The sequence below is a fragment of the Callorhinus ursinus genome, unplaced genomic scaffold (assembly GCF_003265705.2).
Source record: "Callorhinus ursinus isolate GAN/ISIS: 27379988/994484 unplaced genomic scaffold, GSC_fseal_2.0 scaffold87, whole genome shotgun sequence".
Taxonomy (NCBI): Eukaryota; Metazoa; Chordata; class Mammalia; order Carnivora; family Otariidae; genus Callorhinus; species Callorhinus ursinus.
This window is the reverse complement of record NW_027397149.1, coordinates 405371-429867: the sequence shown is the minus strand read 5'-3', so window position 1 is coordinate 429867 and position 24497 is coordinate 405371. Positions and strand designations below refer to the sequence as shown.

Here is a 24497-nt window from a genome sequence, read left to right as displayed (position 1 = left end):
AGTGGCCGCCAGGGGGCGCCCTATGGCAAGAGTGCGGGGGACGGAGGGGTGGAGGCTGGGCTGGTGTCTGTTCCTGGGATGGGCCAGGAGGGAGGAGGAGCAAGCGGAAGGGGACGGTGTGTTGGCCGGCTGGCCCGGGCGTCGACAGAAGACGGCCCGTCCGGGGGCCAGTTTGGTTATTCTGGGAGCGTGGCTGCAGGTAGGCCGAGGTGATGCCAGGGCCCCGAGGTCCCTTTCCCTAGTCACAGCCCTTCCCATCTCCCTCTGCTTTCTACCTGAGCTCTATACCTCCTGCCCTCCATTTTCGTCCCAGAACCACCCCCTCCAGCTCAACCCCTGAGCCCTTCCCAGACGCCAGGCCCTCCGCCTTCTCTCAGGAGCTGCAGTTGGCGGGGTCAGAGGGCAGGTAGCCTGGCTGCTGCAGCTCCGGCTGCAGGTTCGGGAGCTGCTCGGGCCCGGCGTCACTGCTCCAGCCCACCACGCCAGAGGCCGCGGCTAGGGGTAACAGGTGCGCCACGGCACCGGCTAGGCGGGGGCAGGCAGCTCGGGTTCTCTTCCCCAGCCAGGCATGGCCGAGTCCACAGAGGTCCGGAATTTGGTGTACCTGGTCACAGGTGGCTGTGGCTTCCTGGGGGAGCATGTGGTGCGGATGCTTCTGCAGCGGGAACCCCGGCTCTCAGAGCTGCGGGTCTTTGACCTGCACCTGGGCCCCTGGCTGGAGGAGCTGAAGACAGGTGACCGTGGTGGGGAGGGACGTGAGGTGGGCTGGGTGGACTCGGCTGGCCGGGGTGGAAAAGATGATGCCTGTTTATATCTTCCAGTGCACATGAATGGGATGAATGAGTCACCTTGGGAACATGTGGCTCCTAAGGGTGTAGGCTGAGTCCAGCAGCTGGCTGGTGGCCCCAGCTCTGACACTGCCTCTGGCTGCCCCCATCCCTACCAGGGCCCGTGCAGGTGACTGCCATCCAGGGGGATGTGACCCAGGCCCACGAGGTGGCAGCGGCTGTGGCTGGAGCCCACGTGGTCATCCACGCAGCTGGGCTGGTGGATGTGTTTGGGCGGGCCAGCCCCGAGACCATCCACAAGGTCAACGTGCAGGGTGAGGTGGCTGCTTGTTCCCCACCCCCTCTCTGACCTTGACTTCTGGGATTCTCCTGTGAAAACCTGTCCTCTGGACACTCCTGCCCCCGGAATGGCGGTCCCCAGTGGCCCTCACAGCCCCGCTGTGGTTTTCCCTGGACCCGGGGAAGGAAGCCCGGGGTCGTCATCCAGATTTGAGATGCAGGGTGGGAAAGATGCAGAGAGGAAGGAAGTTTTAGCTCAGGTCCACCCTTCCCCTCCCCACCACCTCTCCCAGGCACAAAGAACGTGATTGAGGCCTGTGTGCAGACTGGAACACGGTTCCTGGTCTACACGAGCAGCATGGAAGTTGTGGGGCCCAACATCAAAGGCCACCCCTTCTACCGGTAAGCTGAGGTTCCCGTCAATACTCTAGGAGCCCCATTTCCCCTCAGCATTAAGAATTTTCCCTCTCGGGGCACCTGGGTGGCTCAGATGGTTAAGTGTCTCCCTTCAGCTCAGGTCATGATCCCAGGGTCCTGGGATCGAGCCCCACGTAGGGCTCCCTACTCAGTGGGGAGCCTGCTTCTCCCTCTGCCTCTCTCCCTGCTTATGCTCTCTCTCTCTCTCTCTCTGTATCTCTGTGTCTCAAATGAATAAATAAAATCTTAAAAAAAAAAAAAAAGAATTTTCCCTCTCCCTCAACTAGGGGCAATGAAGACACCCCCTATGAAGCAGTCCACAAACACCCCTATCCTTGCAGCAAGGCCCAAGCTGAGCGGCTGGTCCTGGAAGCCAATGGAAGGGAGGTGAGACAGGAGGCGAAGAGACACGAAGCTGGGGTGGGGAGGGCTGCCAGTGCCAGCGGGACTTCTCTGCAGCCTGCCCTGGGCACCTCCTTTCCATCTCCAATTTGAGGAGGCCGGGCCAGAGGGCAGGCTGCTGGGTCCTGGGTCTTTGCCATGCCTGCCTTTCGCCCCCAGGTCCGTGGGGGGCTCCCCCTGGTGACGTGTGCCCTGCGTCCCACTGGCATCTACGGCGAAGGCCACCAGATCATGAGGGACTTCTACCACCAGGGCCTTCGCCTGGGGGGTCGGCTCTTCCGGGCCATCCCAGCCTCTGTGGAGCATGGCCGGGTCTATGTGGGTAAGGCCCCAGCCACACAGCGGGGAAGCTAAGAACAGGGCAGGGCCCGTGTGGTCCTGGGTGGGCAGCGTGCGCCCCCAGCCAGCAAAGGGTGAGCCGCGCGTGGGCCAGAGTAGCCGGATGCGCGGGCCTCGCCTGCACGACCACAGAGGAAGTGGCAGCCCTGTGAGCTGGGAAGGCGAACGTAAGAAACACGTTCCCGGCCAAGGACAGGACCACAGTTACGGGAGCTGCATTTCCCCAGGAGAGGCCAGGGGCAGCATCCGCACGGGAGCAGCCGAAGACGTGGCCTCCACCCAGGCTGGCCCAGGAGGGCAAGTGGCTACAGGGCCTGGGGAGAAAGCAGCCTTTACAAGGGCTGTAGTTATGTGGGCGCGTGCACGTGAGCCCGAAGCCCGGGGTGGGAGGCGGCTTGGACACCGGCCGGCCCGGGAGAGGCTGTCCGGGGGCTCTGGGGCACTCGGGGCCACAGCCGCCTCCCTTCCCCCACCGGCAGGCAACGTGGCCTGGATGCATGTGCTGGTGGCCCGGGAGCTGGAGCAGCGAGCGGCACTCGTGGGCGGCCAGGTGTACTTCTGCTATGACAAGTCGCCCTATAAGAGCTACGAGGACTTCAACATGGAGTTCCTGGGCCCCTGCGGGCTGCGGCTGGTGGAAACCCGCCTGCTGGCGCCCTACTGGCTGCTGATGCTCCTGGCTGCTCTCAATGCCCTCCTGCAGTGGCTGCTGCGGCCGCTGCTTCTGTACGCGCCCCTGCTCAACCCCTACACGCTGGCCGTGGCCAACACCACCTTCACCGTGAGCACCGACAAGGCTCAGCGCCACTTCGGCTACGAGCCCCTGTTCTCGTGGGAGGACAGCCGGACCCGCACCATCCGCTGGGTGCAGGCCATGGAGGGTTCGGCCCAGTGATGGTGGAGCTAGGGCCTGGAGCATCCATCCGGGTCCAGAGCCCTCAAACCCTGGGGGGAGGGGGGCAGGACGGGGGGCGGCGGGGGGAGGCTGCAGTCTGGAGCTGGAGCGGGGGTCTGGGGCCAGCCCAGCCGTCCCTACAGCTCTCCCCGTGTCGCATCCACGAGCCTTGAGTCTGCGTCCTCGGGCCTCTAAATTCTAGGGCGGGACTTTGGGACAGGCGTGTCTTCACTCTCAACCCAGGCCTGAAGGCTGGTGGGCGAATGCCCGATGCCCCCTGATGATCTCAGCTGCCCTGTCCCATTTCTGGCCTTTCAAGCAGGAAGTGGGTAGGACTTCCATGGGCTTCGTGCTGGCCTTCTGAGGTCCAGGCCTGGGTTCAGGCCTCCATTCGGAGGGAAAATTCTTTCTGGCTCCTCCCACCACCTTTGGCCCTCCTTGGGGGGTCACAGTCCTGTTCTTTTAAAAATATTTATCACCTTTAGACAGCTCTCTTTCCTCTTCAGCGAAGCCTAAGCAGATCTGCGCATTTTTCCTTCTTCTGCCCACTCCACCCAAATTAGTTCCTACAATATTGTGCTGTACCTGGCCGAGCCCTGGATTAAAGCTCCTTATCCAAGCCTGTGTCCATCTACCTGTGCAGCTCCCCACTCCTGCCTCCCACCCTCGCTGCCCCTCCCCACGGCGCCTGTCCCACGTGGGGGCAGAAGGAAGTGAGCACACAGCACGCCCGCTGTTGGATTGGTTGCTATTTCTCCCGTCCCACGGGGCCCGACCCGGCCCGGGGTGGGGGTGGGGGGCTCTGGGGACTGGACATGCAGGGTGGGGAGGGGGGGGGCAGAATTTTCCTGTGTTTTATCCATTTGCAACTTGGTCACCAATAGAGAGAGATGGGACTCTGAGGGCTAACAGGAGAGGGTGGCCTGGCTCTGGGCCCCCAGCCAGGCCCCAGGAGTCCTGTCCCCTCTGAGGAGGAGAGGGAAAGAGCTCTAGAAACCCAACGGAGAAACAGGAGGGGCAAGGGCTCATGTCAGCAAACACGGCTACGTCACGTGACACGCCAGCGACACGGAAACACACGCCAACGCACACGGCTGCACAGCGGGCGGGGGCGGGGGGCGGGGAGCCGGGGGCCACCCATCTTGTCCTGTGCGGGGAGGGCTGGGGGCACAGGGCGAATGCATAGAACACATCATGTACACACGCTCAAGGCGTGGCAAGAGCGTGCATCGCCCGACAGGCACATGGGATGGACACGCAGTGTGCTTCATGAGAGGCAGGGCTGGGGCGGGGAGGGGAAGGGAAAGCAGCGAGGCCTGGCCAGGCCCAGGGCCATCCACGGGGCACACATGGGCTTGGGGGTCGCAGGTGCGTGGAGGGAGAGCCGCACACACTCGTTCGAGAACATGCGTGACACCAGCCCCCAGACAACGTTCCAGGACACACACCAACACAGCAGCCGACAAGCGGCCGTCACATGATGTGGGGGACTTGAAGAAGCTGGGGCACAGCAGCCCCTCGGGGATGCTCCCAGAGAGGTGGGCCTGACACCACTCAAGGAGGCCAGGGCAGCACTCCAGCCGCGGCTCCGCCCTCGTGCTCGCGGCCCCAGGGCTGTGGGAATTCTGGAAACACCGGGGCTGCAAGGCTGTCCTGGCTCCGCGGCAGGAAGGAAAAAGGACCGGGGTGCTGGGGCCCGTTCTGATGTCCCCAAAGAAGGCTGACAGGGGAGCACGAGGGCTGTAATTAGATGCCGGGGCAAACTTCCTGTCCTGCAGAAGGACATTCTTGGAAGGGACGGGCAGGCTCCCCTCCGCAAGAGAGCCCACCGTGGGGGCTGTAACGTAGATTGGCCTCACACAGGCGGGGCTCAAGACAGCTCAGGTAGGGAAGGCGTCAGCTACAAGAGCTGGGGGCGGGCGGGAGGGGTATTGTGTTCTGGAAGGCCACATCTGCATTGGCTCCCTGTCTCTGTGTCTCTCACACCCACCCACACACACACACACACACACACACATACACACACACACTTCACATGAAGTGGGACCCTGGGAAACAATCTGCACACACGTACCCGACTCCTTCACCCTGTCCACACACATGCCCAGCCCTGGGCGTATACTCCCGTCCACGCGGGTCCTTGGCTCATGTACCTCCCGCCTGCCACCAGCCTCGCAAACCCACCCGTGCCTAGTGCATGTGTGGTCCACACAGCGAGGGAGGCGCCGGCCTTCTCCTCGCCCTCAGACACCCGGGCCTGGGCCACACCTCAGTCTCCACCCGGGGCACGGGGCGGGGGGGTGGGGGGGGTGGGCGGCGCAGGGTCGGGGACAGCCATGGCCAACATCTAGCAGGAGATGTGTCCAGGGGAGGGGTCCCGGGACTCAGCTCCCCCAGAGTGGAGGCCGCCACACCAGCCATCCCGGTAGGCCGGGAATTACAATTCCAGTCCCGGAGGCAGAGCCCAGGGCATCCAAGGGGGTGGTGAAGTCACACACTGGCCTCTCCCAGTTCTGAGGTAAACGTGTGGAAGGCGCGAATGCCCTCATTTTCAATCTGTCTGGGGCAGCCCTGGACGTGCACCTCATCGGTAACATTTCCCACAATGAGCCCTTCCAGGCGGCACCCGCGTGTGGGCAGCTCGGCCGCGTCGGCGGACATGGCCGCGCCCGGGGCTGGGGGGGGGGCACCCGCGTGGGGCCTCCTCAGCCTGGGCACGAGTGAGCACATGGAGGTATCCCCACTCTCCCAGCTGCAGGGCCACCCTCTGGCAGAGACATAGAAAAGACTGGCACGTGGGCATGTGCGCACAGGGGCTCGGAGACCTGGCAGGGCAGGAAGCTCCAGTTGCACAATGTTGGTGGAAGGGTGTGTGGCCACACCAGATGTTGGTCAGCAGCTCTGGGGAGAGAGGGAGAGGGCAAATACATCTGGATAAACAACCCTGGACGGGGCACACATGTTTAAAGAAGAACACGTGTGTGCATAGGCTACACAGGCGGGCAGAAACACACTATGTAGAAAGCCTCTACACACACATACACACACACACACACACACACACACACACACACTCCCTGGGGTTTGCTCAACATCACACCGGGGTGTCTGCCATGGCCTCGGTGCATCTGGGCCGACCTGGATCGTCCGCGAACATGAGTGTGAGCCCCTGTGCACTCACAGCCCGCCCTCTCTACAGCAGGCACGGAGGAGGCGGGGGTCAGGGAAGGAAGTGCTGTCATACCGGATTCAAACACTCAAACACAGAATTCCATGTACACCGACTGCATCCGTGGAGCTGTGGCCACACACACACACACACACACACACCTATTCACAGAAGACAGAGCGGGGCTTGGTGGGCTGTTGTGGTACCCCTGGCCACAGTCTACACAGAACAGCCCAGGTGAAGCGGGGGAGCTCAGACAACACACAGACTTGAAGTGGGGGACCAGAAAGGTGATTTGGTGCTTCTACACACATCTACACGTGGGGAGACACACACACACACACACATACACACACACACACACACGCTGGGGTGTCCACACGTCTTGAGCATGTGCCGGCGGCATGCATGTTGGTGTGCATGTGTAATCACGCCTGCTGCTATCTACGTGCGGGGCCGGGGGTGGTCCATGGCGGGGTGAGGTCCAGGGACTCCAGGGTCTGACAGGAGGTGGGGAAGGGGGTGCTGCCTGGGTCTGTCTTGGGGGTGAGCCTGGAGCAAGGGATGGAGTGAAAGGAGTGTGGGGGTATTGCTCCCAATGTGGTGGGGGAAGGGTCTGGGAGAGACAGGGGTGGGGGGCCTACAAGCCCAGCGTCCCCCCAATGGATGACGCCAAGACCACCCCCAGCACCACACAGCAAATGATGATCATGATTTTCTTCTGCAGGCAGAAAGGGTTGACAGGGAAGAAGGAGAGAGACAGAGAGATAAAGAGAGACAGACAGATGGGGGGAAGAATGGGGGAGGAGGTGTGAGGGAAAAGAGGAGGGGGAGAAAACAGAAAAAGGAAGAAGTCAGAGCCAGAGATCAGAGATAAGGCCTCCCTCTGGATTTCAACACTCACCTCAGCCCGGGCCCGAACCTAGCCCCAAGCGCTCCACTCCAGCCCACCTGCCCCGCCTGCCTGTCGCCATCCACAGGCCCGCTCGCCTCCCCCAAGGCCAGCCTGTTCCCACCACCACCACCCCCCCCACCGGCCCTGACCCACTCATCACCCCCCAATCTCTTACCCTCCGGGCCTTGCTCTGATATTTCACAGCTTTCTTGGTGTCGGACACAGCTCGCTCCACATAGTCCACGGAATGTTCCACGTTGTACTCGATGCGGTCAATCATCTCACCCTGCAGAGGAGATGTGCACAGGACGGGGTGGGGGCTGGGCTGGAGGAGGGGGCACCCCAGGGATCTGCGGGAGGCTCCTAGAAGGTGGGGGAGAGGCCAGTACCTGGCTCTCCACGAGCATGGCCATGTCCACGAACATGTCATGCAACTCTCGGATGCTGGTTTCCAGTTTGATGATCTCGTTGTGCCTCGTCTCGATCTCATTCAGTGCCTGCTTCGTCATCTGTGAGTCCATTTTGATCTAGGGCGATGGGGTGGGAGGCAGGAGGGGAGGAGCTGCAGAGCCCCCTTCACTCCCGTAACAGTTTGGATTCCGCAGCCAGAGTGTCTGGGTTCAAATCTGACTGTCATTTACTAGCTCTCACTGTGGGCAAACCGTTTAACCTTTTCTGGGCCTCAGTTTCCACACCTGGAAAAGGTGGATGATAGCCACGCCCACCTCCCAGGGTTCTTGTGAACCGTAAGTGAGTTACTATGTATCCACCAGTTAGAACAGCGCCTGCCTGGCACACAGTAACCACTAAAGAGAAGTTTGTTAAGTTACAAGAAATAGAAGTTGGCCTGAGCCCACCGCCTCACCCAGGGCTTCCTCTACCACACACACACACACACACACACACACACGCACGTGCACACACACACACGCACCAGGGAAGAGCAATAGGGGGGTAGAATCACCATTAGTACTGGGGACCCCTGTCTGGTCAAAGGCAGAGGACACAGCAGAGAAAGCAAGTAGAAGCAGAGAAAGCCCAGATGAGAAGGCAGTGTGCCCACTCTGGAGCCCCCATGACATTAGGTGGGGGAGAAATAAAGAAATGCACCGCAGCGCTCAAGAGTCAGGCAGAGAGATTAACTCCAACCCACAATCAGATATTCCTCTGTCGCCCCCACACACCTGGCCCGAGCCAGGCCACTCGCTTCCCAAACTGCTCACTGCTCAGACCTCATCAAGCCATTCCTCTGCCCTGAAACCTTCCAGGGTTCCCCACGATTCCTCCCTGCTCCCCCCCACCACGGGCTGTACACCACACCTTATCCAGGGCTCATTCTCCCTTTCTGGCCTCATCTCCTACATATCTGCTAAGAGCCAAAATCATCCAGTGGCTGTTTGGCAAGTGGTCCACTCTCCCTGTCTTTGTTCAATCTGTTCCCTTTCTCTAGTGGGCCTTTTGCCCAGCTCACCACGTCCAAATATTCCTTGTTTCTTAAAGCACAGCTCAATGCCACTTCCCCCAGGAAGCCCTCCCTGGCTCCAGTAGTTAACCACTACCTTAGAGCCTGCCTGCAGGATGCACATCCCTCAGGCAAGATCCCGACCACCCTGCATTGTAATGATGGTGGGTTCATTGGCAGGGATCAGATCTGTTCTCTTAGAACCCACCAGGCTCGGGGCGCCTGGGTGGCTCAGTTGGTTAAGTGACTGCCTTCAGCTCAGGTCATGATCCTGGAGTCCCGGGATCAAGTCCCGCATCGGGCTCCCTGCTCAGCAGGGAGTCTGCTTCTCCCTCTGACCCTCTTCCCTCTCGTGCTCTCTATCTCTCATTCTCTCCCTCTCAAATAAATAAATTAAAAAAAAATCTTAAAAAAAAAAAAGAACCCACCAGGCTCCCCTCCATTCTCAGACAGAAGCCTGGGCAGAGCTGTTTGGGAGGGCTCCAGGCTAACTGGCCCTAATCAATTTGCTCAAAGCTAATTTAACAAAGATCAGTTCTCTAAGTAACAATTTGCTGAAAACTGCTAAACAGTCACTGAAGAGACTTGAGTTCTGGTCTAGAAAACTTAACCAGAGCCATTCTGCCATCAGAAGCAGAGACAGAACTGGGCAGGCCAAGGCAAAATCTACAAAGAGAAAGAAGAACTACAGTGGGGGAAGCCCATCCACTCACATTTAAGATGACAAGGGCAGGGAGTAAAACTTTAGCAAAACTAAAACTGGTATTTTTTAAAATTTTTCATAATGTAGGCAAGTCAGTCATTTGGTGAAATGACCTGCTTCAGTAGGAAGACGTCAGAGCCCTAACTGACAGGAGACGTTGGATCTGAATCCTGGCTCTGAGGCCTTGGGCAAGTTATTTAACCTCTCTGGTGAATCTCTGGGTCCGATGTCCTCATGGGTGAAATCTGGCTCCCTCAGAGGCTGGTGGTGAGGACCAGGTGAGATAGCAGGCAAGTGTAAATATGTAAAAGTGCTTAAAACAGTGTCTGGCTACTCAAAATGTTGACCATTTTTATGCGGGTGCCTTCCTGCAGGCCCTGCTCCCATGGAAATCCCCAGCTCCGGGTCCTGACTTCCCACTGTTTGTGATTCCAGGATGGACTTAGGACCTTAATTCAACCTCAGCTCCGGGAGGGAGGAGAAGTAAATGTTTTCCAAAGCCAGATCCACTCCCACCCGGGGCTCACATCATCCGTGAAGATGGCCAACTTCCCGCTCTCCAGCATGTCTTCCAGTTCTTCGTTCGTCGTGGTCCTTCCAGCTGTGGGGAGAAAGGCCTCCCTGCTCAGGGACTGGGCCAGTGTTGGGGGCCTGAGGTGGTGGGATGGGGCAGAGACCCAGGAGCCCACCCTCCCACCCGGCCTTAGGCCTCCACAGAAGGCCTGGGGCAGCCACGGAAGGGGGCTGGGGCAAGCCTGGGAACTCTGCAGCGGGGCACACGCACTGATCTCCAGCTGCCGCTGGATCCGGTCCTTGCAGCGGTCCCGGTACTTGGACTGGGTCGCGTTATATTCGGTCATTACTTCCACGAACTTCCGAGAGAGTGTGGAGTGCTAGGGTGGGGGTACAGACACATCAGCAGGCCGGGACAGAGCGCGGCGAGGAGGCCAGTGGAGGGATGCAGTGGGGAGGAGAGGCCGAGGTGGCCTACGGCCCTTCTCTAGCTCGCGCCGCGATCCCAACCCCAGACAAGTGCTCAGTCCCAGGACGCCCCCGCCCCCGGGCCCCGCCCCCCCCGCCCCCCCACCCCCCCCCCCCCCCCCCCCACCCCCGGAGCGATGACCCCCTCCCCCCCCCCCCCCGCTAGAACCCCACCCAGGCGCCTCCTTCGCCACGCCCCGCGCCCTGCTCCGCTCTGGCCCGCCCACTCTCCTTTCGCGGCTCCCGCCCCGGGTTCCTTTCCCAGTCCGATCCGGTCGGGTCCCCGCCCCGCCAGGCCGCGGCCTCCTACCTGGGTCTTGCGGATGCGCAGGTCCGCGGAGGAACGGTTCAGCCCCTCCTCTTGTTCAATGCTTTGCTCGATTGCTGCGGGAGAGAGGGTGCAGTGACCGGCCAGGAAACCCGGGGCATGTGGGGCGGGGGTCCGGGACATGGGAAGCGTCGACACCCCGAGGCAGGCCCCGGGCCTGTGAAGAGATGTCACACCCATGGCGAGGGCAGACAGTAAAGGATCCAGGGTGCGGGAACAGGAGGCGGGTGAATAGAGGACAGGCGTTTCAGCGGAAGGGGAGATTGAGGGTCGGTGGGTCACCAGACAGAAAGGGGCTACTTGTTCTGGCGGAAGGGTTGGGTCTTGGAAAGTCCCACAGCCGTAACTCCTGCTTGACCCTACGGGGGTCTCCGGTACGTGGGGAACTCTCCACTTCCTACAGCCTCTGGAAAGAGGGCAGGAGCCCATCCTGAGGTTTTTCTGGCAGAAGGCAGGCACTTCCAGGAGGGTCAGGTTCTAGTGGCCGCCCTTTTCTTGGAAAATTCTACGTGGAGGGAGGGATGTCCGCCAGAAAATAGCTCCCCCCACCCCCCCACCCCCAGCCCTGCAAGGTGATCTCTGTTTCGGGATTTCCCACTTCTAAAGGATGTTCTGGAAAAGCGCACAGATTAACTGGGATTCCTTCTTCTGGATCATGCACTCCTGACATCTATCCTTCAGATTTTCTAAAAAAGAGCTTGCCTGCGATAAGATCTACAGTGCTCTGAAAATGCAGCAGCGACGAATCACCAGGCCCTCCAGACCTGGAAGGGCCTCCAGGCCATTCTTGAGAACATCACTTCTCTGTTCTGCTGGCAGCGGGGAAAGGTTGGGGGCTGAAAAGCACCCCAACGTTCCCCTGCCAGCAATGGTGGACACAGTGACCGAGTGACACCTCTGGCCCACCTGCTGCAGGAAAGGCCAGGAAGGCACAGCACACCCAGGGAGGTCACAACCTCTGGCCCCTACAGGGACCCTGTTGTCAGACTTGGGGCTGGAGCCAAACCCTGTAGTGGAAGGTCCTTTAGAGGGTCTCATTGACTTCTTACAACAATCCTGAGAGTTCAGTGATAATCATCCCATGGATCACACTAGAACCTGAGGTTCAACTGGGGAAAACGACTCACTTAAGGTCACACACAAAGCCTGAGCTCATGCCACCAAATAGTTGGAGAAGAGAATCTTCTTTTTCTGGAGGTCTGGAATGTCAGCTTCTCTATGTCACTGCTTTTCCCAGCTTCTTTCTTGGTCTGTTCCTGGACTCCCAATCCATGGAGCCCACCTCCTGGTCTTATAGAGAGTGTTAAGGTCAGAGCTCGGTGGGCCGAAAGAAGTCTTTAAGCTCAGGGATTTTTTTTTTTTTTTTTTAAGCTCAGGGATTTTTAAACAGTGTTCCATGGAACCCTGCTTCTGGGAAAGAACCTCAGGGGCTGTTGCTGGGAGTAAAGGGGAGACCAGGAAGATAGGTCCCTGGGCCTCCCAACCCCAGTTCAGCCAAAACAGCCTGTCTTTTATGTATTGGATATATTGGAGGTCTTTGTGAGATTTCATTTAAGGAAAAAAAAATTTTTTCTACCCCCTGAAAAAAAAAGCCTGCTTTGAAGTTGCTTCTGTTTTTCTTACTGTGCCAGTGAGGAAGCCGAGGGGAGGGATGAGTTGATGATGGAAGTTGTCCAGAACTGAGTTGATGATGGAAGTTGAACTCCCTCTGCCTGGATTTGTACTTAATGTGCTCCCAGTTTAAGGCATTTTCCTTTCCAGGATACAAGTGTAGAAGGCTTATTTTTACAGATCAGCACTGGAGGCTCACACATGACCTCCCACTGAGTCCGGGAAGGCACAGAGTCCCTGTTCTCAACTCTCTGGACCCAGGTCGGTGTGTCCAAGGCCAGGTACCTGACATGGTGCCTTTTCCCCAATGCCCCGCAGTGGGCCTCAGACAAAGTAGGTGCTTGGCAAATGTTTTCTGATGCTGAATCTACCACATCACGGTAACACTGCTATTCCCCTGGCACCGGCAGACAAGGAAGTTCCCAACCCACAATGCTTTGGGGGAAGGTGGTTATTACCAGCACCCAAGTCCTTAAATTAGAGTGAATACATAAGCATTTGGCAGGTCCCTCCTGAAAGCTTGCCAACTCCTGATGTCAGCCACACAGTCCAATCTGTCCTGAGCCAAGGATACCAGTTCAGAAGCATTTGCTGAGCCCACCTACTGGGTGCTTAGCGCTATGCCCGGCACCTGTTCTGGAGAAATAAGGATTTAATGAAACTGAAGCCACTTGGAAGACTTTCTTTTCTGGTGGACCTTCATGCTGGTGGATCCAGCAGCGCTCAGACGCAACTTGGGCAGAAACCCTCCTCTCCCTCTTTTCTTTGCCATGTATCTTTCTCCAAAGAATCTGGAGCAGGGGCGGGGCGGGGGGGAATCTGGGGTTTTGTGCTTTCTCGCTGTTTAGGAATTTGGGTCCCGGAAATCTGTAGACACTCCTTACAGAAAGACATGTTTGGTCTAATGAGGGCAGAGTTGTTTTTCTCCTTAGTCTGGGGATTGCATTCCTCACCTTTCAACTTGGACCGAACCTTGTTGGCTGTCTTCTTGATGTCTGCAGTGAGGTCCTCCAGCTCCTGTTTGGTCTCTGAGGGGAGAGCCAGAGCAGATGAGAAGTCTGGATAGGAGCCCAGACCCCCTCCCCTCCTTCCCCCCACGCACACTGTCCGCCCCCCTCCCCCTCACAGCGGCCCAGCAGCAGTACTCACTCTCATCTGGGTTGGGGGCGGCCAGGATGGCACTATGCTGTTTTTTCACTTGCTCCACATCCTCAGACAGTTTCTCAATGCAGCCCCGGATCTCTTCCACCTGGGGCAGCAAATCAGCTGTGCCCAGCCAAGTCGCTGAGCCAGGCAAGGGGCCCTGGGGGCTTAGTCAGGGTTCGGGTAAATGGGCCAGAGCCGAGGGATGGGTAAAAGGCGATGAGGGGGTAGGAGTGGAGAGCAGGGGTGGGGACGGGGCGAAGGGAGTCGTTGGCTGGGGGCCAGCTTCTGGGTCTGGGAGCATTGGAAGCTCTGTTACCTGTTCAAAGAACTCGTCCATGAAGTGGTCCCGATCCACATGGACCACCTCCTCTTCATCGTCACTGTCTTTCGCCTGGGAGGCAAAGAAAGGCAGAATCCTACCCTGAGTCTGATGCTCCCAGCTCAAGGCTCAGAGCAGGGGTCTGGGGAGGTGTCATCTGCAGGGGGCAGGTCATTCGCAGGGCAAGTGCAAGGGGCCCCAAGCGGTCCGAACACTGGAAATCTTGTGGAACAGGGTCCCGGAGGCCAGGCAGCTGACAGCCCAAAGGACACCTTGGAGGGAATTAGCAGAAGGTACCCTTTCAAGGGTGGAAGTGGCCCTGAGAATGCAGTCACCCTGGAGGGGGGTGACACCCAGGACAACTGCCATTAACCGGTCTCGTCCCCACCAGCTCAATGTCAGCCTTGCAGGAACCAGCTCTGGGCTCCCGGGAGGGGTCTGGAGTGGAGGCCCGGGAGGCTGACGCTGGCCACTGTCTCCCCGGCTGCTCCTGTCCAGGCCTCACTTTGCTCCCCTTCTCTTCCCCTCCAGCCTCCACCCAACCGGCCACGTCCCCTCTGCAAGGTCACTTCACTGGCAGCGGCAGGCGCCAAGCTGAGCAAGCACCGTCAAGCCCGGGGGGGCTGGAGGAGAGACACAGGCAGCACCCCGACCCCCCTGGCTCCCCGTGCCTGCCTCCTCCCGCCTGCTTTCACCCCCTGCGCTGCTCTGCCCCTCTCGTGTATTCACTTGCTTTCATCCAGCCTCTCCCAACTTCACACCCACCTACTCTCACTTGCCTGGATTTCCCAGTTGCAACCTGCAGCTGCTCAGCCCTCCACCCCCCGGGCTCAGAGACACAAAGGGATTTACCCACCCACACTGCCACCGCCACCGCCAGACAGACCAGTGACACAGACAGAAGGGCTGACACACAAGGCACGCAGAAATAGGCCCACTGACACCCACGTGGAGATACACCGACACGCTGACGTTCACCCACACTCGGCCCCACGGCAAAGCTGCCTGTTGCCCCGCGTAGCCCCACAGATGTGCCCCCGCGCCCCCAGGGACATTCGAGAGGGCCCTGTGGGCTTGTCCTCCTGGGCTCCCCGAGCCTCAGGCCTGCACACTCATTCAAGGCCAGGAAAGAAGATGGGGGGAGGGGGGGCGGACTGGGCTGCCCAGTGCTGCATGCTCCGGACTTGAGGCTCTTCTCCACTTGGGGCAGAAGTCAGAGGACAAAAGCTGAGCCCGGCAAGCTTAATTACGTGCGGAGCCCTCATCAGCCCCAGTGGACATTTAAACAGAGTTCACCCTGACTTCGGGAAAGAACTTAGCCCAAACAGGACAGAATCGGACTACCGGAGCCCGAATGCTATCCAGACGGGATCCGAAAGTGTCCACCTGGAGCACAGCCCTCTGGGATCTAAAGAGAGGAGCTCCCATGGAACCTCGACAGGGTCCGAGCAATCGCAGACAGGACCTGCCAGAAACCAGACAGGCTCAGACCCAACTAGACTCGGGCAGACAGATCCCACCAGACAGCTCAGATCGAACCTAGACAGAGCCAGATGGGATCGAGATGCAATCTAGGCAGCCAAGTGAACTCGGAATCAGCAGAGCCCCGACAGCCCCGGGAGGAGCCTGCAAGCCTCGGGGAGCCCTCCAGCTGCACGCTCTCGGTGCCCACACCCCAGCTTCCTGCCCAAACGGAACGCGGGGGATTCTCTCCGCAGACGCTGGGTCCCACCGCACCGCAGAAAATGTATTCAGCACTTCCATTTAATTTCCAGACAATCCCAAACATCCACTGGGAAAGGGAGGCTCCTCTGTCTCTGCCCACAGCTGCCCTCGGAAGGAGAGATGGCACAGGCAGGGCTTGGGTATTCTGAGAGGGCCTCCGGCTTCTCAAGTCTCCGCCAGACCCAGGGCTAACCCGATAGACCTTGGCCCCGAGAGGCTCTGGGAGGCTCGGCTCATCTCGGAGGACCCTGATGCCTTGTCCTCAAGCCAGCTGCCCCACGGGGTCTCCTTCCCCTAGAGCCAAAGCCGTTCCTCTGCCCCTTCTCTGACTTCGGCCCCCTGCCCAGCTGCCCACAGGTCATGGGGCGTCTCTCTGGTCCAGGTGCCTGGGAACTCTCCTGTTCCCTGCCTCTTCTCCAGGCTGACTTTCGACTTTCTAAAGTCTAATTTCCTTCTCTCTCTCCAGTTTGTCCCCAGAGCCAAGTTCCCTTAGATTAGGCCCCGGGGCATCCCTGGCTGCCTGTTTACTTGTCCTTGAGAGAGGAAGAAAAGTAGAGGCCCAAGTATGACTTATTTGGTATAATAATTACAGGGAGCTGAGAGCTAATAATCCTCTACAGTTCACCAACACTTTTACATCTCTAATCCCTTTTGATCCTCACCACACAGCCCTGAAAGGAAAGGCCGAGCAAATATCATTGTCCCCATTTCACAGATGAGGGAACGGGAGGTCAGAGGGAGGAAAGGGAAAGTGACCTCTCCAAGGGCGCCTAGGCTGAATGCGTTGTAAATTACAAGCATCTACGATAGACTCCCCCACAGCCCCTTCTAAGGCTGGAGGCCAGGCCACCGCCTTCCAGGGGCTCTGCCACAGCTGTTTCCCTCTCAGCTCAGCTCCTGCTAAGGCCCCATCTGGTGGGGTTCCGTGCCCTGGAATCCTAGGAAAATATCTTTTTTTTTTTTAAAGATTTTATTTATTCATTTGACAGAGAGAGACACAGCGAGAGCGGGAACACAAGCAGGGGGAGTGGGAGAGGGAGAAGCAGGCTTCCCGCGGAGCAGGGAGCCCGATTTGGGGCTCGATCCCAGGACCCTGGGATCATGACCTGAGCCGAAGGCAGCTGCTTAACGACGGAGCCACCCAGGCGCCCAGGAAAATATCTTTTAACAGCATCTTCGGGGCACCTGGGTGGCTCAGTCAGTTAAGCGGCTGCCTTCAGCTCAGGTCATGATCCCGGGGTCCTGGGATCGAGCCCCGCGTCGGGCTCCCTGCTCTGCGGGAAGCCTGCTTCTCCCTCTCTCTCTGCCCCTTTGCCCCCTCCCCCATTCGTGTTCTCTCTCAAATGAATAAATAAAAATCTTAAAAAAAAAAAAACAGCATCTTCTACATGGGTCTTACATCCTCGTTATCTCATTGAATCTTTCTTTAAACCCTATAAGAACCACTGGGTAGCATAATTATAATTATGGCAAACATTTACATACATGTGATCATGAGCTGGGCACCGTTCTATGCCCTTTGTATATATTTGTCCATTTAATTCTTACAAAAGCCTCCTGAGGTAGGTATTATTATAGCTCCCTTTTATAGCTGGGGAACCTGAGGCACAGAGCGGCTAAAGAACTTGCCCAGGCTAGCAGCTACAAGGCCACACAATTTCTGCCTTCTGGGCTTCAGCCTCTGCCTTGGCTGAACAGCAATAACGTCTGCCCCAAATGCTGGGCAGGTGGAGGCAATGAGACCAGCCAGGAAAAATGCCTAAGGCTACCAGAAAGACGCAGTGTTTAGAGAGGGTTGCCTAGGACTCCCTGCCCCTCCCGTGTTACAGATGAGGGAACAGGCTCAGAGACGTTGCCTGAGCTGCCGAAGGTTGCACAGCAAAGCAGGCCAGAGGTGGGACCTAAACTGCCTAGTGCTTAATCCCAGGCTTCTTCCCCCCTCCCCCGCAACCGTCCCGCTCTGCCTGTCCCCAGTACTGCTGAACTCCTGTGGCCAGGAGAGAAAACCAGCAAGACGGGCCAGGCTGCAGGAAGAGCCCAGGTAGGAAGCCAGGCGTTCTACCTCCCCTCGCCCTGCTCTGTGATCCGAGGCAAATGTCAGCCCTTCTCTGCACCCCAGTTCATCTACGGAAAAGGCAGGCTGGTGCACCAAGGGCCCTCCCTGCCCTGAGGGGTGCACATTTAATAATGAGCGCGGCCTCCACTTATGGAAGAAGCTGGCCAGCCTAAAAGAATGCAGGCTGTGGGCAAATGAGATCACCCAGAAAAAGATGATCATATGCGCCCGATCCACTTTATGGACAATTCAAGCCTCAGTTTCCCCATGAGCAAAACGAAGAAGATAAGAAATCTAACACGTATGTATTGACTACAGTGAGCTGGGCCCTGTGACAAGGGCTTCGTGCGTCTCCTTTAACCCTTGTAAGCACTCCATGAAGCAGATACTATTCTTATGCCCACTTGTCAGAGGAGGAAACTGAGGCATGGAGCGATTAAGTGACTTGCCCAAGATGATAGAGCAGGCGCTGTATGGGGCGCTGACAGAGTGGCACCTGGGTTTGAACCCAGGCCCTCTGCTCTCCCTGCTCGCCAGCTCGTCAAGTGCTTGAGAGAATTACATGAGAGACTGCAGGGGTCCCAGGCACCTTGTGGCTCCGCCTGGGCGTCGGGAGCGTCAGATCCAAGCCTCCAGCTGCAGTCTTTCCCATCAGAGATACCAGGGGCCCTCGGGCGCGCCGGTGCAGGGGGACAACACAGACAGATGTGTGGATGGAAGGAGAGGGAGGCAGTGAGCCAGCAAGTCAGGGACCAGAGACGGATGGTGAGAAGGTGACTAACACAGCGGCGGAAAGAGCCTGGTGTTGGGTGACAGAAAAGTCACAGAGTGTGTGTGTGTGTGCGTAAACACACGTGCGCACCCCTGCGCACAAAAACACACATGCTCACATGTTCTCCTCAGGGGCGCAAGCATCATCTGATCTGGAGGCAGGAGCCTCTGTCCGCCGCACCCCTGCTCCTGCCCATCTGTCTCCCTGACTGGGCCTTCCCGCCCTCCCACCCCCACCTTGCCAGTCTGCCCTCCCTCCTTACCCACCTACTCCCTTCCTCGTCCTCCCTCTGCCCTACTGAGTCATTCATTCACCTGGTGGAGATGCATGAGCTGAGCCAAGCTCTCTGGCTGCTTCTGAGAACACAGTGGTGGACAAGACAGGACACAGGTCCTGCCTCCAAGTAGCTGAGGGAGGGGGAGAACCAACAAGACCGTTTCGGTCTGTGCTAACTAGCAGGGGGGAGATGTGACACAGAGAAGCGGCCATCAGGGGTGGCTCTTTACAGGATGGTCAGGGAGGGCTGTTCCGGGGGTTGGGTGACATTTGCTGACACAGAATTTAAGGCGGAGGGGACAGTGGTCCCGGTGGAAGGAAGAGCATTCAAAACAGAGGGACCAGCAAGGGCCAAGGCCCTGAAGCAGGGCTGAACTCGGTGGGTTTGCAATGGCAGAAAGGAGCCCTGCGCAGCTGGGGGACAACAGCCCGTCACCGGGACTCTGCCGGGCCCTGCGCACTCACGCGGGCCGCCCCTCCCTGCTGTCATTCAAGGGTACCATCTAAAGCCCTCTCTGTGCCTTACCCATACCTGAGTGCTACCCAGATGACTCAGTCCCTGCCTTCAGGTGCGTGGCTTGTCCCATAACAGCCCCCACGCCCACCCGGCCTCAAATTCCAGCCTCCCTCACTACGGTCCTCACGTTCCCCACCCCCCAGGCCACTCCACAGTCCACAACGCGACCCCGCTGGCTTCTCTCCCCAGTCCTCCTCTCTGCCCCACCTGCTCCCCCTTCTCTCCTCTTGAGCCCCGTCCCTGGCCCCGCCCCTTGGGCCCTGGGACACCAATCCGGGCCCAATGAACTTCACTCTAGCCCAGCACCTCCCAGCTCGTGCCCGGAGGTCCTTGGTGAACTGGAAAACAGAAAACCCTGTTTCAACTCCAGCTCTACCATTACCAGCTGTACGACCTTGGTCAGGTTGCCTCTCTGGCCCTCAATCTACTCCAAAATAAATTAGGGGTCACATCCTGCCCATTCCAGGGGGCTGATGTGAGGTTCAAGGGAAATAAGCAAGTCAGCCGTAGAATAACAAACACTCAAGGGCACTGCTGTGCCCAGGCTCCTTCTGGGCACTTTTTGCCTATTACCTAGTTTCATTTCTTAGGACAACCCTGCGAACAGGTACTATTATTAGTCTCAATTCACACGTGAAGAAACTGAGGACCAGAGAGGTTAAGAAACTCACCCAAGGTCACACAGGAAGTAGCAAACCTAGGATTTGAACCCAGACGGTCTGACTCCCGACTCTGTGCCCTCACCGGCTATGTGATAGACAGATCTGAGAACCCCTGGAGTACTCTAAAGTACTGCTGGAAAGATATGCAGGTCCCTTGAGCTGACGTCCCTTCCTGCCACTGCCCCCCATCCCTCTCAGCATCTCAGAGACCTCTTTAGCAGGCCTCTCCCCTACGCTGCCTGGTCTCTCCTGCCTCCCAGTCTCCTCGCTCTCAACTTTGGTGGGGAGACCCTTGCACTCCTTGCATCTGGCAGCTTCTTTCCGCCCTACCCATCCCCTCCCAAATCTCCAGTCTCCCTGAGCTGTGACTAACACCAGAGCCATCTACCCAGCCCCCTCTGCCCCTCCACACCACCCCTCACCTCCCCCACCTCACTGCCCACCCCCTGTAGCCCCAGCAGCCCGAACTCCTTGCCTCCAGGCAGGGACTCCCTGATGCACTTGGATGAGAATGCCATGCCCTGCCCGCCCCATCTGAGTCTTAGGGTTTTCCCTCCCTCTCTCTCTAATTATACCACAATTTTGCCACCACCTCACCTCAACCGCTTTCCATTTCTCTGGGTTTTGGAGTCATGGGATAGTGTTGGCAGCAGGGGATCTGGGTTCAAATCTGCATTCCTCACACGAGAGCTGGGTGACCTTGGGCACGTTATTTAACCACTCTGGGCCTCAGTTTCCTCAGCTATAAGATGAGGTAGTCTCTCAGTCTACATACCTTACCAGGAGGTCAGTGAGGGGCTAATGAGATTATGGATGGCAGCCTGCTTCGAAAACTGCATGGTGAAAGAAGGGGAGTTTAGAGCACGGTGCTGGAGCCAGCCCGCCTGCCTGCCTTTTCCTGGCTCTGTGACTCCGATCAAGTTACTCAACCTCTCTGGGCTTCAATTTCCTTACCTATAAAATGGGATCATACTGGTACCAGGGTTGCGGCGAGGACCAAAATGAGTAAATATGAATAAAACACTTAGGACAGTTTCTGACTCTAGAGGGTTGATTATTTTTATTATTGTCACTTAGCGGATGCCTGGCCCCCATATTCAGTGAAAGTTGAATACAGAAGCCTTCAAAATTCCCTCTTTCAACCACCAGTTTCTTCTTCCTTCCCATTTGTCAACACATCTTTCCCCGGAGACAACAACAGTCACTTTATCTTCCAGCCCCTTCCTCCTCTCTTTCTGTAGTCTGGTTTCCCACGCCCATATCCCGGGGGCTCTCCAAAGACGGGGCTTTCTACCCCCAGTGTGGAGACTTCTGTTTCAAAGATCAAAAAAGCAGAGAACCATGTCAACTTGCCAGACTGGGAACCCAGATTCCAGTCTGATTCCCCCACCCACTTGCTTGGTGACCTTGGGCAAGCTCCTGCTGTCTCCAAACCTCAGCTTCCTCATCTGTCAAATGGGGTAATAACCCTGGGAGCGGGGAACAACCAACAGGCTCCTCCTGGCAGAGACCCAGTGCATCAGGATACATCATGGCTGGGGCTAGTACTTCATGGACATAACACCACAGGCCCCGAGCACACAGCAGGCTGGCAGCTTCGCCTCCTCGGCCCCCAGGTCATCTCCACAAATGCCCTAACGTTCTCCTGACCCTAGAAACCCTTCTCATCAAGCCCCCACTGGCCAGGCCCTCACACTGGCAGCCTCCACTGCGGACATCAGCGCCTCCCTCCTCCCCACTGTCACCTGAACACAAACTGCCTGGCCAGACTCCGGAGCTGGGCCTCTTCAGGCCTGCAAACCAGGGGCCCACCTCGACCTGCCCCTGCCCCACTTGCCCCCGGCAGAGCACACTCCATGTCACACAACCCAGTTCCATGGCCCTGTGCATGGAGCCTCCTCCCCCTCTCCTCTGCAACCCATTTCCCACCTCTGGGGTCACCCCATCTCAAGCCCTGGCCCTCTGGCTGTCTCCTGAGGCCACCCCTTCCCTCCTTGTCTCTGAGAGGCACCCCCACCCCACAGGGAGCAACACACGCGTGTGCGCGCGCACACACACACACACACACACACTTCAGTCACTGCCAGGTGTTGGCATCTCTGTCCCAACCTGTGTCCTTCCCCCTAGCACCCCCCAAATCTTGGTCCCGCAAGACTCAACCTGGCTCAGTAGCCGCCCCCATCTTTCGAATTCCGCAAATCTGCCCTGGGGATGACAGTACCCTCCAGTTCCCTCCTGATATTCACTCTCTCCCATCCCCGGAGTAGACCCCTGGGGCCCTCCTGGGAATGTGAGCACGCAAAGCCCCTGAAACCTCTCCTGCCCCCTTGAGTCTTAATGGCCTCCAACCTCTTCCAGCCACTGTCCCCAGAATGCAGGTTCACTGGAGACATCAGGTGCCTCCAGATCCTGGGGTGCCCCTACCACCAGCCTCCAGTCCCATCATTTGCCCCCATGTCCCAGCACCTCCCCCACTCCACCCCCACGCGCTCCCCCGATATTGGGGTCCCGCCCCCCCTTTCCCCCCACCCCCAAGCTCACACTCCGCAGCTCCTGAGTCCGATCCTTCATCCTGCGACGGCTCCTTCTCCTCCTCCTCTTCCTCCTCCTGCCTCCGTTCCCTGCCTCCTGCCTCGGTGCGGGAGGCCGGAGTCTGGGGGCGCCGGGGGGCACCCGAGCCGCTGGGGGGGGGGCCCGCGGGCGGGGGCGGGGCCGGGGGCGGCGGGCCGAGGGCCGGGCAGGGGCAGGGGCCTGGGCCGGGCTCGGCTCTGCCGGGGCTGCGGTGGCGATGCGGCTGCGGCACAGGCTCGGATGGAGGGATGCGGGAGCCGAAGCGCGGGGGAGGGGGGCGGAGGGAGGTAAGGAGGAAGGGAGGGAGGGGGGAACCGGGAGGGGGCGGGGAGCAGGGGGCATGCGCAGCGCCGGGGGCTGGGGGCGCCTGGGGCTTGTAGTCCGGCTGAGGGGCGGGGGGTGGGGGTCCGGGGAGGGGGAGTGCAGAGGCCTAGAGGCGGGTGGGGAAGGTCAGAGCCGGAGAAGGAGGGAAAGATTGGCCGAGAGACCGAGGAGCTGCGGCGGGAGGCAGCGAGCTGCTGGGTTGGGGAGTGGGGGGGACGGCAGAAAGGGGGTAAGGGAGTGAATTTAGGGAAGGGGTGCTGTGGGAGGGGAGGGGGTGCCGTGGATCCCTTTACACCAGGAGATCTAGGGAGATTTTATGTTTGGTGTCGAGTATCTGGGTAAGCCTGTGCACGACCACCTCTGTGTGTGTATCCCTGCAGGGGGTTCTTTGGACACTAGAAATAGCAAAACTGACCCTCTAGGTGGCTTTTGTGATGCAAGGAATCAGCCAAGCCTGAGAAGGACAGGGACTTGTTTATTTGGGGGTTTATTTTGCACAGCCTTCTCCACTCTAACCGTGACAACCTCCGGGCAGCGATGGGTCTCAGAGTTCTGCTTGTCTACCTCCGGGGAAGGGGGCTCACTACCTTTCCAGATCTCTTGGCTTTTCTTTACATGGCTCTGACTGTTGAAAAGGAAATTCGTCCTTATTGGGAAGGGAATGCTGGTACACCGGAGGATCCAAGTACCCTCCGTCCTTGCCCTTGATGCCCACCTCTCCTCTCCCCATCTCCATATTTTAACATCACATCAACTACTCCACCCCTGCAATGGGGCTTTCGCCCCTGACAGGCCTTGAACCTGCCTCTGCCAACTTACCCGTTGACCTCCTTGATGCCAAATCCATCGGCCACTGGTCAGGCCTCACCCTTCATGATCTTTCAGCGACATATGACCCTGATGACCTCTCTCTTCTTGAAACCTTCCCCTCCTTGACTCCCAGCCTGCCTCCTGCCTCCCTTCCCCTCTCCCCCACCCCCAGCCTCTGAATGTTGTTTTCCAGCCTCCTTCCAGATCCATCCTTTCTCCCACAATCCCTCTATATCAGGGTTCCCTGGGCTGCACCCTGCGTTCTCTTCTCTTCTTTTTTTTTTAAGATTTTATTTGTTTATCTGACAGACACAACGAGAGAGGGAACACAAGCAGAGGGAGTGAGAGAGGGAGAAGCAGGCTTCCGGCCCAGCAAGGAGCCCGATGCGGGGCTCAATCCCAGGACCCTGGGATCATGACCTGAGCCGAAGGCGGACGCTTTATGACTGAGCCACCCAGGCGCCCCTTCTCTTCTTTCTTTATCCTCTCACGTCCCAGGGTCAAACTGCATCTACCTGCCCACGGTCCCCACATCTATACCTGCAAGTCAGATCCTCCTCCTCGAAGGCAGCACCCACCCAGAACCTGAGCCCTGAGCTGGGCTCCGACAACACAGAGGCAAAAGATGTCATCAGAGACACGAGTAAATCCATAACCGTAGTGAGTGGGGCCAGGGCTTTGATGGAACTTCCAAGACTGGTGGCCTTGCCTTCTCCTCCCAAAGCTGTGTTCTCCATCAGAGATGGCATCTCCATCAGCCAGTCACTCAAAGCAGATGGAAACCTGACCTTGACTCCCTAACCCATCCCCATAATGCTGCCATGTTCTGAGCGTCCACTGCATCCTAGGTGCCATGCTGAGTAGCTCCTAGAATCTTCCCAGTGGAGCTGCTACTGCCATTATCCAAAGTGCACAGATCAGGAAACTGAGGCTTGGAATGCATGAATAATGGACCTAAGTTCACAAGGTTAGTAAAGGACAGGGCTGGGGCTCTCGCAGGCAGCCTTTGATTACAAAGCCTGTTCTTGTAAAACCACAGTGTTATAGCTC

General features: G+C 58.3%; 2 protein-coding genes across 10 annotated transcripts; one reads left to right on the top strand and one right to left on the bottom strand.

The window, feature by feature from the left end:
• The first annotated feature begins 63 nt into the window (after positions 1-63).
• Positions 64-3739, top strand: HSD3B7 (hydroxy-delta-5-steroid dehydrogenase, 3 beta- and steroid delta-isomerase 7). Of its 7 annotated transcripts, XM_073888112.1 has the most exons (8): positions 64-199; positions 314-508; positions 615-734; positions 947-1102; positions 1361-1469; positions 1772-1871; positions 2046-2208; positions 2705-3739. In XM_073888112.1, the coding sequence occupies exons 1-8, from the start codon at positions 79-81 to the stop codon at positions 3118-3120; spliced, it is 1380 nt and encodes a 459-aa protein (XP_073744213.1). In that variant the 5' UTR covers positions 64-78; the 3' UTR covers positions 3121-3739. The 7 variants fall into 7 exon arrangements, with proteins under 7 accessions (XP_073744213.1, XP_073744216.1, XP_025709637.1 ...); XM_073888115.1 differs by lacking the exon at positions 314-508; XM_025853852.2 differs by lacking the exon at positions 314-508 and having other exon boundaries at positions 563-734.
• Positions 3740-3855: 116 nt separating this feature from the next.
• STX1B (syntaxin 1B) lies at positions 3856-23596 on the bottom strand. Of its 3 annotated transcripts, none has more exons than XM_073888145.1 (10): positions 23457-23596; positions 13732-13806; positions 13419-13518; positions 13223-13297; positions 10641-10714; positions 10134-10242; positions 9877-9950; positions 7574-7711; positions 7360-7470; positions 3856-7010 (listed from the first exon to the last, which is right to left on the bottom strand). In XM_073888145.1, exons 2-10 carry the CDS (start codon positions 13750-13752, stop codon positions 6930-6932), a joined length of 783 nt encoding a protein of 260 aa, XP_073744246.1. In that variant the 5' UTR covers positions 13753-13806; positions 23457-23596; the 3' UTR covers positions 3856-6929. The 3 variants fall into 3 exon arrangements, with proteins under 3 accessions (XP_073744246.1, XP_073744245.1, XP_025709925.1); XM_073888144.1 differs by lacking the exon at positions 23457-23596 and adding an exon at positions 22284-22554 and having other exon boundaries at positions 3856-6021; XM_025854140.2 differs by lacking the exon at positions 23457-23596 and adding an exon at positions 22284-22553.
• Between the last annotated feature and the right edge of the window lie 901 nt (positions 23597-24497).